The following is a 20,100-nucleotide window of genomic DNA, read 5'->3' as shown; positions in this document are numbered from 1 at the left end:
ATGTGCCATATGAACCTCCCAAAACTCCCAGGACATCTGGAACCTGTCTACTGGTTGTCCCGAAAGTTACAAAAAAAACACAGTGAAGCAGGATTTTGTTATCTTGGAACACAGCTGGAATAACCTCCAAAATAATACCAGACAAGCCCTGACCATTTTAAGTCAATGCTAAAAACTTTGCTATTCTACACTGTAGGCTTAGTGGCTAAAATGGTCTTCTTACAGTGAGGAAAACAAGTATTGAACACGTGAACATTTTTGTCAGTAAATATATTTCTAATAGGGCAGTAACACCCCAAATATTCCACAAATATAAAGAAATCAAAACAAATAAGTCCATAAATTAAGTTATATGAAATTAAGTGGAATGACACAGGCAAAAGGCATCAAACACGCAAACTGAAAATGATTAAATACTTTGTAGAAAAGCCTTTGTTGGTAATGACAGCTTCAAGACGGCTCCTGCATAAAGAAACTAGTGGCATGCATTGCTAAGGTGTGATTTTAGCCCATTCTTCCACACAAACTCTCTTTAAATATTGAAGGTTCTGGGGGCCTGTTCTCTGAACTCTGATCTTCAATTCTTTGCAGAGATTTTTAACCAGATTTAAGTCAGGTAATTGACTGGGCCACTCTAGCAGCTATATTTTCTTTCTCTGAAACCGAGAGTTTCCTTGGCTGTGTGTTTGGGATTATTGTCGTGTTTAAATGCCCACCCTCGCTTCAGCTTCAGCATCTCTCCATTCATTCTTCTTTCAATTATAGTCTGCTAGTACCATGTGCTGAAAAAAAAAAACTCACGCGATGTCCCCCTCCAAACTTCACTGTTGGTATGGTGTTTTTGGGGTGATATGCAGTGCCATTTCCAAACATGGTGTGTGTTGTGACATCCACAAAGTTTAATTTTGGTCCCATCTGAACAGACTATATTCTCCCAGTATTTCATCGGCTTGTCCAAATGTTGTGCAGCTCAAATGAACCTCAACATGTTTTTTCTTCAATAGTGGAGTCTTGCGTGGTGAGGATGCATAGAGGCCATGGTGGCTGAGTGCATTACTTATTGTGTTCTTTCTAACAAGTATACCTGCTGATTCCAGGTCTTTCTGAAGCTCTCCATGATTGGCTCTTGAACAACTCTTCGGATTATTATTTTGACTTCTCTGTCAAAAATCTTGCAAGGAGCACCTAGTCGTGGCCGGTTTAAGGCAAAATGATGTTCTTTCCACTTCCAGATAATGGCCCCAATGGTGCTCACTGGAATGTTCAGAAGTTTAGATATTCACCTGTAACCAATGCCATCACTATGTTTTGCAACAGTGAGGTTACGAAAGTCTTGCAAGAGCTCTTTGCTTTTACTCATCATGTTTCTTGTGTGCCTTGGTAATGAGAAACCTTTTTATAGGCCATCAATGAGGACTAAACCATCTGATTTTAATTTGCACTGATAGAGGGCAGGATTGCATTCTAAATACTGACAGATTTCAGCTGGTTTCTTGACTTTCCATGCCTTTTTGCACATCCTCTTCTTCATGTGTTCGATACTTTTCCCCTGTGTCATTCCACTTATTTCACATAACTTAATTTATGGACTTGTTTAGATTTTTTGTCCCCACTGTACCATTGCTTTTAAATAGCCTTAATTTTCCTTTTTTTTTTTATTAAATTGTTTATTTAAATTCACTGTGCATCTAAATATGGGAGTATTTGCTGTGTTTTTTAGTCATTCAGTTCTCTTGATTTAAACTACACTAGCTTACTTTTAAATTGTGTATCTTTTGTATTGCTTGCCTGTACTTTTACACCTTTTAAATTGTAAATCTCTCACCTTTGCTGTATTTTTATAACCTTGTTAAGCATGTTGAAATGCCCTTGTGTATGAAATGTGTTATACAAATAAAGTTGCCTTTTCTTGCCTTGTCTGAAAAAGGCTACAACTTTACACCTCCCATCCTACATCTCTCCTGTCTGAATTCTTTGTTATATTTCCATTCTAAGGAATTAATAATGTTTACCACAAGTCTAATTTTCCCATGTTGAAAAACTTGAAATGCTTAGCTGCTGAAAGATAACAAATACATCTTGTGAATTAATTGTGATATCATCCACTGACCATTAACTTGACAGACAGTGGTAACAGAGGCATATACCTATGAATATACAGTATATGCATACCTATATGTAGGGTAGTGCAATATGAAGGTACATAGTCTGCAACAGTAGAAATACCTTCACCGGTAGAGATCTGGCCATCCTGCTGCCCTGCTACACAGCAAGCAAGTTACTAAGGAATTTCATAGTTTTTTGAAAACTATATCCTCATTTAGAATTTGATGCCAACAACAGTAGCAAAAAATCATACATCAAGCAAGAATGTGGGAAAATTCCAATTTCAAAATTACAGCAATTGGTCTCCTCAGATCCCAAATGCTTATAGAGTGTTGTTACAAGAAGAGATGATGCAACAGGTAAACATGACCCTGTTCCAACTTTTGTTGTGGGCATCAAGTTCTAAATGAGGATCTAATTTTCAAAAACAATGAAATTTCCTAGTCTCAACATTTAATATATTGGCTTTGTGCTACTTCCAATTAAATATGGGGTTTCAATTTTTTGCAAATCATCAAATTCTGTTTCTACATACATTTTACACAGTCTCCCGACTTGTTTGGAATCAGGGTTGCTCTAGGCTGTTGTATGAACACAACAACTATCCTATGACTTGTGCCTCTGGATACAGAGTGCCTAATTACAGTCAGGAAGACAGATACAACAACATTTTTGTCTACTAGAATGCACCTTAGGACCAACACAGATTTTCCAGGTCAGTTTGTTTAAAATCATACATGATAGCAGCTATTAAAAAAGTGCTTCACGACAGCTCAATTTCAGTACATTGTATAGAGGGGGCTTTCAGAATTCACAATGCTGACATTCTATAATCTGTAATCTGACATTATTGATACTTTTATTGCAGAAACGATGTGGACTCGACTTTCATGTTTTCTCTTGCCCCTGAGCAGTTGAAAGTTTGCTGAAAAATAGAAAACTCATCACATGATCGTCAGCTGAAAGCAATTACCAGGAACAGCTAGGACCGAACAAATGAGGAATAACTAACTGAATCTCAACGTAGTTCAGTTGAAATTTACATGTAACGAAGAATTCCAGTACATTCGGATCGTAATAGGACGTGTGCACCATAAATTAACATTAACATGACAGCTAACCACAGAGACAACAAAAGAGCAGAAAGAGGGCTGTAGTTAGCTGAGATATTACAGACGCTAATTAGCTCTCTGCAGTGGAAAATTATAGTTGTTGTGTTATTAAATCTACGCGTTATGCTCTACATCACTAAGTCTAACGTACACATTTAAACTATCATATAACGTATGTAGCGTATGAGATAGCTAATTAGCGTTATATCCGAGGCGGGCGGCTTGCCACGGCCAGCTAGAGCAGAGATTAACAGTATGTCAGAAAGCTGACCAACCCCGTCGTGAGATCCTGCTGGACCGTGTGAAGTCGTTCTCTGAAGTTTTCAAACATGGTTCCTCTGAGTTTCGTTCTTCCGATCTTTTCGTTCGCATTTAAAAAATACCAGTTTTGACTGGCTATCAACACTAACGAGTTAACGTTAATTTACACAGTTTACTGATTCTGTGGCCTACTCGCTCTGTAACCCTACTTGTGTGCCAATATCTTCACTTTTGTCCTCAACCCAAGCCTTCTAGGCAGCCCATCCTCTCCTCCGCCTCAACAGAATCCGCTCTCTCCATACGGCTGGTTCTCCCAGTAAATGCAGTGCGTTAACAGACGACATAGACGGTGGGTCTATTTAGTCGGAGCAAAAATAGTAAGGATTTTACGCCGGCTGAATATATGTACCACAGGAAAGCCTGCCTGAAAGGCGGAACTCGGGGATAAATCGCAGAGCTCAATCTTCGAGAGAGAGAGAGAGAGAGAGAGAGAGAGAGAGAGACGTCATCTTCGTTCTCTCCAGGAGACAGGAAGTAGACACGAGAAAGGAGGAGTCGAGGCAGCAGGCATTCAACAACATGAGACATCCTTGGTTTGCAGGCACCATTTTTAAGCGATTTCAGTTTGACGTTTGTCGCAGCTCCATCATCTGGCCATTGTGTTGTTATAGTTAACCGCTCTTATGCTCTCTGTCAGATGACCGTAACACTGCTCATGATACCTTGTATATTTACTCACAGTTCTTTACTAGTGTTGATTCAAGTAGGTTTAATTCAGGTAATGACGACTGATGGCAAATCTGTGTCTATCTAAATCGAGTTCGGCGCGGTTGTTTTAGAGATGATGGGTAGTGTGTACAAAAGGCAAAATATATGATATGAGTTCTTGCCTATTAAGTCTCAAAACATTGACTGCTGTTGAAAAGGTGAACCTGGAGACGTTTCATGCTTCCATATTCATCTGTATCTGCACCTTCATGTTATTATTATTAATATATTTTAATTTGGTTTTATTTTGCACTTAATTGTCCTTTAATTTTCCATCTGTTTTTATATTCTTTCTTTGTCTTTTTTATATGTGAAGCGCATGGTGCATGTGATTTCTTTGTTGTAAAGCACTTTGAGTTCTTGTATGAAAGATGCTGTAGAAATGAAGTTGATTATTATTATTATTAGTAGTAGTAGTAGTAGTAGTAGTAGTATATTTTAATTATTATTATTATTATTATTATTATCTATGTTCTCTGCTAGTCCAGCATAGCACACTTACAGTGTGGATGTGTGCATTTGATGTAAAAGATAACATAAAACTAAGCAAATGACAGTAAATAATAGTGAATTGTAAATAGCAAAAAGTTTATTAATTATTTAGTAGCCCACACTCAAGTCAACTTATTTATACAGTGCCAAATCATATAAGTTATCTCGAGGCATTTTTCATATAGAGCAGCTTGTATTCTTAAGTGCTTTGACATTAACATTCCCCCATGAACAATCACTTGACAACATTGGCAAGGGAAAGGCAAGGTAAAACTCCCCTTCAATGGAAAGGTACTACAAGCAGAACACAGTATGTCCACCGAAGCCTTTATCCTGAAGCAAGCATAGTTTTCTCATTGTTTGCAATGGTACCGTTACTCACTATGCTACAAATACCAGCAGCGTGGTGAGACAGTGAGTGTCTATTCTACATGTTTTTGTTTTTGTTGTTTTTTTCAGTTTGCTGAGAGTTGAAAAATATTCAACTTTCAGTGAAACTCTGCGCTCACCACTTACCACTAGTCATAGTTTATTCAACCATGTGATCACAGTGGTGGGTTTGCCTGGACAAATACCACAGTGACCAACCATCACATCCTACATGTGCAAGTGCTGAACAATGACAACAGCTGAGGAGAAATTAATACTGCTGGTTTCTGAGTATCATGTCTGATGTTTCCTCACACCCACAAAATCTCATAAATCCACATAGACCAGTGGGTCTGTCCTCTCTCCCAGAAATGTACTGGGCAAGATATATGTTGCATGTGTTACAAAAACTGAAAGTGAAACAGAGACAGCCTGATATAGTGCTAAAACACTCATCTGGATGGTGATTGTTTGTGTTTTAAAATACTTTTGTAGAATGAAAATGTAATAGTGTGGACATTGCCAGAGTTGCTTGTTTGTGTGAAGTGAGGATTTGTATGCTTGTTTGCGTGTGAGGGGAATCCGTGGCACATGGCCTGGGAAGTGATAGCACATTATCACATCACATTTGTGGTAAACTGATGTAAATTGGCTGCCATGGTGTAATTCTATACATAATTTTGGAAATAAACAAAAATACTTCAATAAAAAAAGACTTCACAACAAATACCGAAGTTAAAACATTTAGTACATTTCTAACAGGCTTCACAGGCTTTTTAAAAGACCTACACTTGTTGTGAAATATTCACATTTCACTTCTTCTATTGTAGGAGAACCCAAGACCTCCAACTGACCTTTTTCCCTTGCATTCTGTCAGGAGAGCTGGGGATGGAAAAACATTCCAACTACAGAGAGTTACTTGTTTAAACTGTTTGCAGGAAGGTGTTAATGTAGAGAGACAAGATGTTTGGCCTTAACACCCTTTTCTCCGCATTCCTTCAGGAGGGCTGGAAGGAAGAACACTCAACTACAAAGGATCACTTATTATTTAACTGTTGCCATGGAGATGCTAATCTTTTTCTTACAGCTACACACCAGATGAAGTCGTTAAAACCGTCAGGATAGTACTGACAAGTTGCAAATCAGACATTCCTGGAGCAAACCGTTTTGTGTGTCTGTCTGCTTTCTTTTCTACTACGTCAGGATAATTCAAACGATATGTTTGATTCAACTTGGGATATTCCCACAGCACTAAACTCATAATTTGTATGGTATCAATGTTTTTCCCATGTTTCTAGCTCATAAAATGACAAAATTATGATCTTTAATCTCATAAGCATGTTTGTTCGGGTTTCTACCATGGAACTATACTGCCATCTATAGACGAGTAGCGGTTAAGTTTTAGATACTTGACAAGAGACAATTAGTAGTGGTTAATTCGGCGAACATAATCTGCCTTTCCTTGTTTCTTTGTTCTATTAGTTAGTTATACTATTATTCACCATATAAGTTAGTACTAAAGAATGTTGCCATTAATTGATGAAATGTGCCTGATGTGCATGTATATCGGTGTCAACATACATGCTGTGAACATTGTTGAAATGTGGTTGAAATCTGATCATTTAAACTCTGTGATTGACCATAGTGAGAAGCAGATGAGTCTGTCGCACGCAATCATTGGTTAATGTTTTCTCTCTATAGGATGAAATAACAGCGTTCACCTGTACACCATTCTAAAGTGAGCGAAGGCCTGTTTGTCACAGACACACCCCAGAGCACCGGAGGGTATATTCCCCGCAGCCCGCTGCAAGCACTCACTCTTCACTTTTACTTTTCTCTTGTTCAGTTGCTTTTTACCTCGATTTGCATTCACTTCACGTTTAATTACTTTACTCTTCAGAAAAATGTTTTTTTTAGTTCTTTTCCAGTTTTAGTGTAACTTCAGTTTTTGCTCGACACGTTAAGCCGCATAACTTTTCAAAGTTAAAGCCGAATCATGTAATAATATTTTTGTAGATATTTTCGACTGGCCATTGAAAGAACTCTCAACTTTATTATTAACCAAGAAGTTTTACCATATGGTCATCAACCTCTTTGGACCGAAGTCCTGCAGCCAGCCTCAACCCATCTGTCTGGGTCAAATAACCATCAAAAGGGCTGCTTCTCGTCTGTTACCAATGATAATACTTTTCATTTAAGTAATTGTCAGACAGTGTCCTTTTGAGCTGGAAATAGATGATCACCTTATCGAGAGCTTACGCTTCAGATGACGAGAGTGATCTACCATTAATTTGTTAATTATTATTAAATCAGCATTAAAATAAAAGAATAAATAAAATCCTTCTGAGCTGAGGAAGGTTGATGGCCCTTTTTATATTAAGGAGTGTGAATATTAAACCCAAAGTTCCCTTTCAGTCGATTCACTCGGTACAACACATATTGTATGGGATATCACGCCCCCGCGTGGCCTGACTTAAGACACCTCTATTCACGCCTTTACGGCAGATGACCTGTGGTGACGTATGTGAGGCCCCGCCTGCACATATATATACGTGCACCACCACAGTCATCCTTCAGTTCTTACGCTCTTCACCTCACTAAGAACACCTCTACTGAGTCAGGCTAATTAGCTGCTGCTGGTTAGCTTGGTCTTGTTGTGGCTACTGCCAACCCGAAATTAGCTTAACTGCCCCTGTTGGTGTTAGCTTCTGCTACCTGCGGAGCGCTGATTTCGCCTGCTTGTTCTGGCTCATAGTGTCTCGATATGAGCGCGCAGCCTAAGCAAGTGAAGGGAAAGTCTTCCATTCGCCCCTGTCCTGAGGGGTGCGGCTTCTCCCTGCATGAGAAGGACTTCCACGAAGCCTGTCCCGTCTGCCTGGGAATTGTCCATGCCAGGAGAGCGTTGACCGAGCCCGGGTCTTGTGACTACTGTCACCAGCTCCAGAGCTCAACCCTGGAAAGGCGGGTCAAGTTTGTGGTGAGAGTCCTGGGAAAGACAGCCACTGCACGTCTGGATCCCCTCCTCTCCGAGTCCAAGGACCCGGCTTCGTCCGAGTCCGGCGGCGAGGAGCTCTTGGTCGGAGACCCCGTTGAAAGCTGGGCAGACCACATGGAGTGTGCTAGCGAGGTAGCGGGGTTGGAACCGGCTCCCCTCGAGGGCGCTAACCAGCCGCTACCCGGGCTAGCATGCTATCATGATGAGGAGGATGTCCTGGACATCGGTCTAGACGTGCATGGTTTGTCGGAGGATGAAGAGGAGCCGTTGTCGTCGGGTCAGTACGCCGCCGCCGCTGCGCCGGTAGACCAGACCGACACATCCTTCCTCTCACTGTACCGTCGTGCAGCTGAGAAATTGGAAGTGGCTTGGCCCTCTCCTCCACCGGCTCAGAAACCGTCGCGGTTCTCGAGGTTTTTTCTTCCTCCTGAACCGACGACCGTGAAGAACAGCCTGCCCATGTTCCCTGATTTTGTCGCGGAGCTCACCTCGACATGGAACAAACCGCTGTCTACCAGCGCCACAGTGCCCGGCTATGGTCAGTCTTTGGACCTGGAGGGGGCTGAAAAGGCTGGTTTGGTCAACCCCCCACCCATGGAGGCGTCCCTGGCAGCCTATCTGGCCCCAGCCCAGAACCAGGGTGTCGGCGGTCCCACCACGCTCCCGTCCAAGCACTGCAGGTTCTCCGCGTCGCAGCTGGAGAAAATTTACCGTACTCAGGCGAGCACGGCCCGTGCACTGAGCTCCGTCACAATGCTCCAGACATATCAAGCGATGTGTCTGGCGGAGCTCGGGTTATGCATGCCTCCCGACAGTCCACTGTCCCCTCTCCTGAACGAGGTGCGAGTCGCCACGGATTACATCCTCCGTGTGTCCCACTGTGCAGCGCTCTCCCTGGGGAGAGGGATGGCTTCCACGGTGGTGGCGCAGAGACACCTGTGGCTGACTCTCTCTGATGTTCCGGACCGGGACAGAGCGGTCTATCTGGATGAGCCAGTGTCGGCTGAGGGTCTGTTCGGTCAGTCGCTCAACGCCATTCAGGCTAAGTTCGAGCTGAGAAAAAAACAGACCGAGGCTTTGAGCAGCATCATCCCCAGACGTGATGCTAAGCCCAAGAAGCCAGCCAGTCTGCGCAAACCGGCACCGCCGCCTCCTCCTCCCAAGAGGACGGCACCGCCCGTGGGTTCGGGTCCCCAGCCGGTGAAGCTCCAGACAACCGGCCAGAGCCAACGCCCATCAGCCTGGAGCAAGGGTCCGCCACCAGGTCTCCAGAAGGGTTCAGCGCCCTGGAGGAAGAAGAAGCAGTCTTCCTAGCCTCAGGGTCGACTCTAGAGGGGCTTCAGCAGCAGGGAGACACTGCTGCCCCTCCGTTGTTGCCGCCGAAAAGGCCGCGTTTATGTTCCGTTCAGGGGTCCAGTCCCGTGAGGCGCTGCAGCCCCCAAACACAGTCTCCCAAGCACAACACCCCCTCACACACAAGTGCCCCAGAAATGGTGCCCGTTGTTCACTGTGTGAATATAAATGTGCATTCAATAAAAGCTTCGTTTTGTTCTCAAAACATTGCAAATCAAATAAGTCGGAGCGGACCAGTGTTGCTGTTCCCCTCCAGCACGCCAGAGGGCGACAACCCCTCCCCCACAGTGCTGCAGGTCAGTCGGCTGGCCGTTCATCTCCCTCGGTGGCGCGCATGCGCAGTCTCACCTTGGGTAGAGCGGACCGTTGCCATGGGTTACCGTCTACAGTTCGGGGCCCGGCCGCCCCGTTTCCACTCTGTAGTACACACAGTAGTAGGAAACAAAGCGGCAGCAGTTCTGAGGGAAGAAATAAACAACTTGTTGAACAAAAGAGCGATACGAGTTGTTCCCGCTTCGGAGACGAACAAAGGTTGGTACAGCCGTTATTTCGTTGTTCCGAAGAAAGGTGGGGGGCTCCGTCCTATTCTAGATTTGCGAGTGTTAAACAAGTATCTACGGACTTACAAGTTCAAGATGCTTACACTCAGACAGCTGCTGAGCGCGATCAGACCAGGAGACTGGTTTAATTCATCTGGACCACAGGCAGTTTCTAAGGTTCGCATTCGAGGGCATAGCCTACGAATACCTGGTGCTGCCGTTCGGCTTATCACTCGCCCCCCGAACATTCACCAAATGTGTCGAGGCGGCGTTTGCCCCGCTCCGGGAGAGAGGCGTTCGCATATTAGCCTATCTGGACGATTGGGCTCTTATTGCGAGCTCCAGAGACCGAGCAGCGACTCAGTTGTCACTGACACTGTCGCACATCCAAACGTTGGGTTTTTCAGTGAAACTGCAGAAAAGTTCACTGACACCGAGCCAACGATTTTCTTTCCTCGGTTTGGAGATATGCTCCGGTTCGAGCCGAGCGCGTCTGTCAGAGCGCAGGGCGGCTGCGTTTCACCGCTGCCTCGCTCAATTTCAGTTGGGACGCAAACTGCGTTTTCGGACGATTTTACAGCTGACAGGCATGATGGCATCTATTATCGCTGTAGTGTCGCTCAGGCTGTTAAAGATGCGAGTGTTTCAACGGTGGACTCTATCTCACCGGCTGTGCACGCCACGTCACCTCCAGAGGAGGCTGACGATAACTCCGTCTTGCATGTCGGCTCTTCTCCCGTGGAGAGAACCCGGTTTACTGCAACAAGGGTCTCCTATAGGGAGGGTGTTTTTCCGCAAGGTGGTGTCCACAGACGCATCCCTCAGGGGGTGGGGGGCGCTGTGCGAGGGCGTAGCAGTGAGAGGGGTTTGGACGCCGGCACAATGCAGGCTCCACATCAACCGCCTGGAGCTATTAGCGACCCTTTTAGCTCTGAAGCATTTTTGTCCTGTTCTGACAGGCCATCATGTCCTGATCAGGACAGACAACACGACGGTGGTTTCCTACATAAACAAGCAGGGGGGGACACGCACCCTGCCCCTGTTAAAACTGTCTCACTCTCTGTTGCTCTGGTGCAGTACTCATTTTCTGTCCCTCAGGGCCACACATGTTCCAGGGCACTTGAACCTGGGGCCGGATCTTCTCTCCAGGGGAGGTCCTCTGGTGAGGGAGTGGAGATTGCACCCACTTGTGGTGTCTCAGATCTGGGATCGGTTCGGCAGGGCAGAAGTGGATCTTTTTGCCTCCAGAGCAAATACCCACTGTCCCCTGTTCTTCTCCATAACAGACCGCAGTGCTCCCCTGGGAACGGATGCGCTAGCACACACGTGGCCCAACACGCTGCTGTATGCATTTCCCCCAGTGGAAATGATTTTGTCTGTTCTGGAGAGGGTGCGCCAGCAAGGGCTCTCCCTGATCCTGGTGGCCCCTCGCTGGCCAGCGAAGTCGTGGTATGCAGAGATGATCAGTCTGCTAGCGGCAAGCCCCTGGCAACTCCCCCTTCGCAGGGACCTCCTCTCCCAGGCGGGAGGAGAGGTGATTCACCCACGCCCAGAACTGTGGCGTCTACATGCCTACCTGTTGAGAGGTCCAATTTAATAGCTCAGGGTCTGCCCCCAAATGTGGTGGCGACGATCCAGAGTGCGAGGGCATCATCTACTAGGGGCCTATATGCCTACAAATGGCGGGCGTTTGAGCAGTGGTGTCAGGACCGAAATGTACTCCCATTTCAGTGCTCTATGGTGGATGTTTTAACATTCCTTCAGGAGCTGCTGGATAAGGGTCTCTCTTTCTCAATGATTAAGGTCTATTTGGCAGCTATATCTGCATGCCACATTGGTTTTGATGGAGTGACGCCAGGCGCTCACCCTCTTGCTATGCGCTTCCTGAAGGGAGTCCGCAGGCTGAGGCCTGTGTTTAAACCCAGCGTTCCCTCATGGGATTTGGCGTTGGTGCTTGAGGCTCTTTGTGGGACCCCATTTGAGCCTATTGAGTCTGCAGATATGAAATTTCTTTCATACAAAACTGCACTGCTACTTGCTTTGGCTTCTACAAAGCGAGTGGGCGACCTTCATGCTTTGTCTGTGCATCCCTCTTGTACCCAGTTCACTCAGGATGGATCTAAGGTTACGTTGCGCCCAAATGCGGCGTATTTGCCTAAGATTATCCCCGCAGCTATGGCTTTTGAGCTCTTGAGCTTCTGCCCCCCTCCTTTTGCATCTGAGGAGCAGAGGAGGTTACATTCCTTGTGCCCTGTGCGTGCACTACGCACTTACATAGATCGCACCCAGGGTGTGCGTTTATGTGACCAGTTGTTCGTCTGTTTTGCTAATCCGGCTAAGGGCAAGGCACTGTCTAAACAGCGGCTTTCCCACTGGATTGTGGAGCATACAGTGGCAGGGGTCTTTCGTTGCCCCAAGGTGTTAGGGCTCATTCAACCAGGGGCATGGCGGCCTCATGGGCCTTGTTTAAAGGGGTTTCTATGAGTGATATCTGCGCTGCAGCCAGTTGGTCATCACCGCACACTTTTGCTCGGTTTTATCGTCTGGACGTGACAGCCCCTTCAGTGGCTCACTCTGTCCTTTCTGCTGGGTCTACGATGCACTAGAGTATTGGAGGTTTGGCTCTGGTTCGGTGACTGCTCTGCGGGGCGTGTATACGTACATGTCCGATACAATATGTGTTGTACCGAGTGAATCGACTGAAAGGGAACGAAATGTTACGAATGTAACTTCTGTTCCCTGAAGGAGAGGAACGAGGTACAACACTATGTTGCCCCGCTGCGCAGCTGGGCTCGGTGAAGAGCGGTTATCGAACTGAAGGATGACTGTGGTGGTGCACGTATATATATGTGCAGGCGGGGCCTCACATACATCACCACAGGTCATCTGCCGTAAAGGCGTGAATAGAGGTGTCTTCAGTCAGGCCACGCGGGGGCGTGATATCCCATACAATATGTGTTGTACCTCGTTCCTCTCCTTCAGGGAACAGAAGTTACATTCGTAACATTTCAGTTTAATGACCTAATTCCCCTACATTGGTGCCCCGTGTGAGACCAATTCAGATCTGTTTTTTTTTTTTTTCAGTAATTTAGGCTGTACCGCATCTATGCTGAGTCTCCACTGAGAATCTTGTGTGTGCTGCTTTGATTTAATTGTGGTTTTGTGTGTGAGCATTTCAAACTGCATATGAGCTGCAGTATATACCTGTTCTTATTTTTGAACGTGAGTTAACTGGATCCTTATGACATTTTGAGCTCTGTTTGAAAACTTATGTATTTGAATTATGTTGTGCATGCTGCGTCGCTGTACACCTCATATGTCAGACTCAAGGACTCCCGGGCCTTTTTGGGGGTCCTTCCTTCTCTTCTCTGCGAGCCAGTCCTCCACCGAGTGGCCCTTGGCCTGGGAGCAAAAATGCTGTGGCCAGATTCTTTGGTCTTTAGCTGGCCCTTGCACAGAAAGTGCTCAAAGTTCTTCTATTGAGTTTTGAAGAGAGCACCCCTCCTGGGTCCATTGCTCCTGTGCCTCCCAGACTTGCCAGGTTGTGGAGCAGGGCACATTGGTGCAGCAGCAGTGGAGGCTGGGCTGGAGGCAGAGGTGGAGAAGGCAGGAGGGGTAGAGATAAAATAAGATAAAACTTTATTTATCCCACGCTGGGAAAATTAAATTGTTACAGCCACCTATTAAAGTAATGTTTTTGGTCCCTGAAGGAGAGAAAAACCACAGCTCTGGAGAAAAAGAGTTTTTAAGGCAACATCATGTCATGGTGTTTTTTTTGTTTGTTTTTAGACAGTTGCTACAGCATCTCTGGCACATATGTCAAACTCAAGGCCTGTGGCCCAAAACCGGCCTGTGATGGAATTATCTTTGGTCCACATGATAGTATCTAATTATTATTAGAGCTGGTCCACCAGCATATTGCACGCACCACTGGTACTACAAGTCCCGCAATGTACGTTGGCACATCAATCAAAGGCCTGCGAGTGAGAGTCCCTGCCCCAATCGTTCATCAGCAGCCGGATGGAGCTCGCTACCTGTGGTCAACTTTCAGCCACCCTCTCCCCAAAAAATGGCTAAATGGACGCTGAATTTTGAAAACAGGGGTTTTCAAGGCAGGTGGAAGGCAGAGTATGTATTCACGGATATGAAGGACAAAGCTGTTTGTTTTCTGTGCAGAGACAGTGTGTCATGAAAGAATATAATGTAAGAAGACACTATGAAACGAAGCACCGTGACAGGTAAATTACTCTGGAAAAGCTGCATAAAGAGCCAGAAGAAATGAATGCAACTGATTTTTTTTTTTTTTTTTAATGTATTTAATGTTTAATGTTGTTTATAGATAAAAACAGTCTTATAAGCTGTGTTAGTTCCAGGTTCAACTATCTGGCTTAGAGTAGTGCGCATCAGAAAGCAGCACACTCAGGTTTAATATATGTTAACTTTTTGCACTCTTTTGACATTTTTGGTTTTTGTTTGAAGGAAATTATTTTTGGCTGTTGTTGGACTGTGGAAAATGTTTTCATTTGAAATTACTATGGAAATGGAGGAAGGAAGGAATGCAACTGATTTTTCATTTATTCAGTGATTAGTGTTGTTTTATAGGCAGTAACTTATAGGCTGGATTAGTTCCAGGTTCAGCATTTGCAATATGGTCATTTTGATCAGTTTTCAATAAACATTTAACCAGTCTGGCCCTCGACTTGGAAGAGTTTTTTTTTTTTTTTTTTGGCCCACTGTGTATTTGAGTTTGACACGGGTCCTGATCTATGGCAATCAAATCTATCCACGAGCATGATCCTTGCGGGAACAAAATTTAAAGCAACATACCATTCAATTGACAACAAACGATCAACATGTTACATTACACATACGCAACCTGTGTCAGCCATAACAACTTCAAAGCACAATTAAATCAACATTTCAAAGTGTTTACTGAATTGTGGTTCTTAAGTTATCATATGTATAGGCATACAATCAGATCATAATCAGCATATTATCCATGATAAACAGTGTCTGTTTATCAAGAAAAAGGGATATGAGATGTTCAAAGCCAGATGATGCTTTTAATTCAACATTGGTGAAATTTAAGATTGATGATATGTACAACAGTAGATTTGTAGGCCTAGCACATTATGCCAATCTTGCATAAATGTAACAGTTATTTTCATGTATTCATACTAATTTGAGAATGTTTCATATGATGATCTTGAACACCACTGTATGTCAAAGCAGTCACAACAACTACACAGTCAACAACATGGAACTACTGCAAGAGAACTGCGACGAGATGATGAGGGTGGTGCAGCCCCCTCACCACCCCTTCTTCCCACATCCATACCTGTATTCTTTTTCTTATTTCAAATCCTACGTTGGTGATGAAATTGTGTTTTTCTCTGGGTTGTCTACGTATATATTACCTGCATGAAACAACATGGCAAGAATGCATGGTGTGAATTAGTTAAGATGCACTTTCCATCTCTGGAACATTGTAGTTTCACCACAGCAGACCAATGCCAATAACATCTGCACCTGCATAATTACTTTGTCTGGTCTAGTGCAGTCAGAATCTCTTAGCATTTTAGGAAAAGTGTCAATGTGTGCACATTTCAACTGCTGTTAAGTCCCTCTTTAACAAGCTGTCATTACAAACAAAATATTTGCATTTGATTGAATTTACCTGTTGCCATTTCCTTGTCATCTGCTCACCTGCTCAGCCAGTATGTATCCACTCTCACTCCCCTTGCCAACCACACCTACCTGCCCATTCACCTGATCACACACCTGAGAATCATTCCCATTCAGTCCAGTATTTATGATGCTCTCCCACACTCACTCAGTTTCAGATTGTTCTTTGCATCATGCAAGACTCTCCAGCATTCTTTATCAGACTGATATCTTGATATCAGACCTGCCAGCCCTTTCCTTCATCTGATCTTCTGTCCTCTGGTAAATACCTCTGCCTTTGGTTTCTGACCAAGCGTTTTGCCCTGCACTTCCTGGATGCCTGTCTGTGACTGTTGAATGTTTAGCTCACCAAAACTTTTGAACTTCTGAACTGATTTCCAGGAGAGTCCACTCATGCCTGCGGATCCACCTCCTGTGCCACCTCGACTCATAGAAGGATGAAGAAGCTGTAGCTGCATTTTAAATATTTTTAAGTCAGTTCGACATCTGCTGTGCTCCCACCACCCTGGCCAAGGTCTTCAGTATTTGGTTGAATGGGAGGGTTACAGACCAGAAGAGAGATCCTGGGTCCCTGCTCGCCACATCCTCAACTCCCAGTTCATCTCCAGGTTCCACCACCAACACCCAGAACAACCACCACTGCACCTCCGGTGAATTGCTGCTGGAGAACTGTCGTTGCACCCCTGCCTGACACCTTGGACAAAGAGGAGCTGCCATTGGACAAAGACGGGTTCAACTCTTATAATGATAGATGGGCCATATTAAAACGCTAGACTTAAGACAATAAGAATTGAGACTTTATTGTCATCAGAATTAAGTCTGACGTCACTGATTAGTTTAGTAAGAGCAGTTTCAGTGGTGCGGTGTATTTGAAAGCATGAGTGAAATTCCGCAAGGATATTATTTTCTTTAAGGAGATAATAGTTGTTGAGTACATTATCCAGGTTGGATTTCTTTAGTAAGGGCTTTATGACAGCTGTTTTGAAGGCATCTGGGAAGAAAACTATTTTCAGCAATGTATTTATAATCTTCAGGATGTCTAGAAACGCTGTTGAACTCCTGCTTTAAAAATTCTGTAGGTGCAGGATCAACACATGAGGTGGAGAAGTTACACTCAGTGATAGTCTTACAGAACTCAGTCAGTGTAATACAGGAGTATTTTTCCATGGTTACTGTTTTATAAGGTTTGTGAAGCTCATGTGTTTTTACATCAGCAGCAATGCTGGCTGTAATTGTTATTACAGTTATTTTGAGAACTGTGGATGGGTGGGGGCTGGTCACTAGCTGGTCAGGTGTGTTAAGTTCCCAGAATTCTCTGTAATAATTTTGGAAAAGTATTTAAACAAACAGTATTTAAACAGATGACAAGGTGTTGAAATTTTCCACCATGTCATTTAAAGAGTAGTCATAGCTGTGTGACTCAAATTATCTCATAATATTACAGAACTTTGTTTCAGTCTTACCATGTAGGGATTTATTTTCAACCAAAAATTCCCCTTTAGTCATTGTTAAGATTAGGTTGCCATTTGAAAACACGCAGTGTGTGGCACCTGTCAACAAAACATAAAGTTGTTTATGCACTTTCCAAGAGAAATGGACAAACATTTTTTAATTTTTTGTTCAAGTAAAAGGCATGCCAGTGTGTTTAAATTAGTTTGTGGGGATGTGGTTGCAGTGATGAAAAAGGCCACTGTCAAAAAGGCCTTCAAGGTGGAAATTACCAAGTAGCTCTCAAAGCTGGACCACAAGCTCCAGCCAGCTTCTCAGTTTTCTCCTTTCAAATGTGAAATCATTTGAAACAAAATTAAAGCTGTGGCAAGAGCAACTAGAAAAAGGTAACAGGATGCATTTTCCTACCATGACACAGAGTCTGCTATGACATCTGAATATGTTGGTGAGTGTGCAAAACTGCCTCAGGCATTTGATGAGCGGTTTCAGGACATGAAAGAAAAGGAAATTATATTTATATTATATTATTTATATAATTATATTTGCTGAGACGTTTGATGAAAAAACTGTCACAGCTCTGCCCTGCTGGAAAACCAACTGTGAGGAGCGTCATCATCATCATTACCGTTTAACATCAGATGCCTCACCAAAGAGAGGCAGTTCCAATCATTGGTTAGGGGTAGTGTAAAGTATGTGTCAAATAGTTCAGTGTGGCCATGGGCACTGCCAAGGGGGGCAGGGCCACCCTGATACAATTGCTGGCCTACCCCAAGTGCTGCCCATTCACCAGTGACCCCCGGGCCTTATAGTCAGTTGCAGTCTGTTCTTGTCTTGTTTGGTGGCAGACCCAACCCATATGATGACGGATGTGCATAGAACAGACTGGATTATTATTGTGTAGAAATGGACCAGCAGCTATTGAAGCAGGTTGAACTTCCTGAGCTGACACAGAAAGTGCATCATCTGCATCATTTTGATGATTGGGGCTATGCTTGAAGTCCACCTCAGGTCTTGCAAGATAATGAATCCCAGACAGCTGATGGTTGGCACAGTGGAAACAATGTTGTTGAGGATGGTGATGGGGGCAGTGTTGAGGGTCTTCTCCTGAAGTTCACTGTCATCCCCACAGTTTTGAGTGTATTCAGCTCTGGGTTGTTTTGACTGCATCAGAAGATGAGTTGTTCAACCACCTGTCCGTATGCAGACTTGTCAACGTCTCAGATGACGTCTTGACCATTGTGTCGTCTGCAAATTTCAGGAGTTTAACAGAGGGGTCTCCTGAGGTGCAGTTGTTAGTATAGAGAGAGAAAAGCATGGGGGAGAGCACACATCTCTGGTGTGCTCCAGTGCAAAAGGTCCAAGTGCTGGATGTGATTTTCCCCAATCTCACCTGCTGCATTCTGTCTGTCAGGAAATTAGTTATCCACTGACAGACGTAGGCTGGCACAGTGAGCTGGGTGAGTTTTGAGTGGAAGATTTCTGGTATGATGGTGTTGAATACAGAGCAGAAGTCCAGGCAGATTACAATTACAATGAATTCACACACCGATGGCACAGCATCAGGGGCAGTTTTGGGATTCAGGATCTTGCCCGAGCATACTTCGGCATGTGGACTGCCAAAGACTGTGGTTTTTTTTGGTACCAGAGTTGTTATGGTGTGTTTGAAGCATGAGGGAACTTAACACAGCTCCAATGATTTGTCAAAAGTCTGTGTGAAGATGGGTGTCAGCCGCTCTGCACAGACTTACAGACAGGAGGAGGACACACCATCTGGGCCTGAAGCCTTCCTGATCTTCTGTCTCTTGAAGAGGCAACAGCTTGAAGGTATCCAGTAAATTCACAAGCTCCATAGCTTTGGAGCCATTCTTTTTGTTGATATGAATGTTAGGGTCTCCATTCAGACATATGTAGTGATACCAAGTGCGATGAATATCTTGCACTGATAATTCTGTTTTGAGCTCCAGAGTGAGATATTCAAGTGATGTAAATTCACGCAGGTCAACGCCATTGCACACAAAGTGTATAGAAAAAAAAATGCTGCAATACCTCCTCTTTTCCTGTTTTGCCTGACTGATAAAAAGTATAATTTGGAGGACAAAGCCTCTATCAGTGTTATTATACCAGTAGTGCTTTTTAGTCTCAACTACAAACATTAAATGCACATTCTTCAGCTCTCTGCAGAATGATTTGTTTTCCCATTAACAAATGATTTGACTTTTAGCATTTTAGCTGTTGGGATTCTGTGACAGGCGAGGAAACTGGCTGTGACTGACAAATTTCAGATTACCAATTAACAAAAGTGATAAAAAAAAAAATAAAAAAATATGGTGGTGGCTTTCTGTTCCACTTTCTGCAAGTTCGTCAGAAAAAAACAGAATATCAGCAAAGGAAGATAAGCAAAGCAGAGAGGTGGCAGGAAAACTGACTGCTCCATAAGAGAGCAGTGAGTAATTACCTATACATTGTAACTGTCAGACAGAGTGGGAAAAGGTGATTATAAAGGACCTTAGCAGTTCAGCATTGTGGACAAAAATTAATGCAGACTTGATGTTTTCTGTTATATATTTACACAACTCAGGCAAGGACCAACAGTTGATTATGATCATACTGTAAGGAAATGAATGGAAAACCACCTGATGCCTTTACACACAAAAATAATGTGTATGTATGTAATGTGTGTGTGTGTGTGTGTGTGTATAGTGGAAAGAGATTTCACTTCAAGGGAAAGAGAACTCTATTAATAGAGGATACATATCTTTTAAAGTGAGTTGTGGTGAGTGCATTTTCTGCACTCCTATAAAGCATTCAGTTCCATAGCTGAGAAGGGTCATAGTATGCAACTGATTAATGTGTTTATTTAGAACTTAGCTTAACATGTGTTGGTCATAAATAAATAGCCACCTGTGATTTGGACTGATAGAATATGGCCTGAAGTATAGACAGAGTAAGTAACTAATTTACAACACTGTTG

The 20,100-nt window shown here is 43.8% G+C and overlaps 1 protein-coding gene across 1 annotated transcript in view; it reads right to left on the bottom strand.

Moving 5' to 3' along the window:
• The window catches only part of LOC143324530 (dysbindin-A-like), a 52,160-nt gene extending 48,221 nt beyond the window's left edge, over positions 1-3,939 (bottom strand). The window contains exon 1 of the mRNA XM_076737099.1: positions 3,494-3,939. Coding sequence (XP_076593214.1) covers positions 3,494-3,549 — 56 coding nt within the window. The 5' untranslated portion in view covers positions 3,550-3,939. The remainder of the gene's footprint in view (positions 1-3,493) is intronic.
• Between the last annotated feature and the right edge of the window lie 16,161 nt (positions 3,940-20,100).

This window comes from Chaetodon auriga, chromosome 8 (assembly GCF_051107435.1).
Source record: "Chaetodon auriga isolate fChaAug3 chromosome 8, fChaAug3.hap1, whole genome shotgun sequence".
Taxonomy (NCBI): Eukaryota; Metazoa; Chordata; class Actinopteri; order Chaetodontiformes; family Chaetodontidae; genus Chaetodon; species Chaetodon auriga.
Note: the sequence above shows the minus strand (reverse complement) of the source record. Positions and strands in the feature narration are given on the sequence as shown.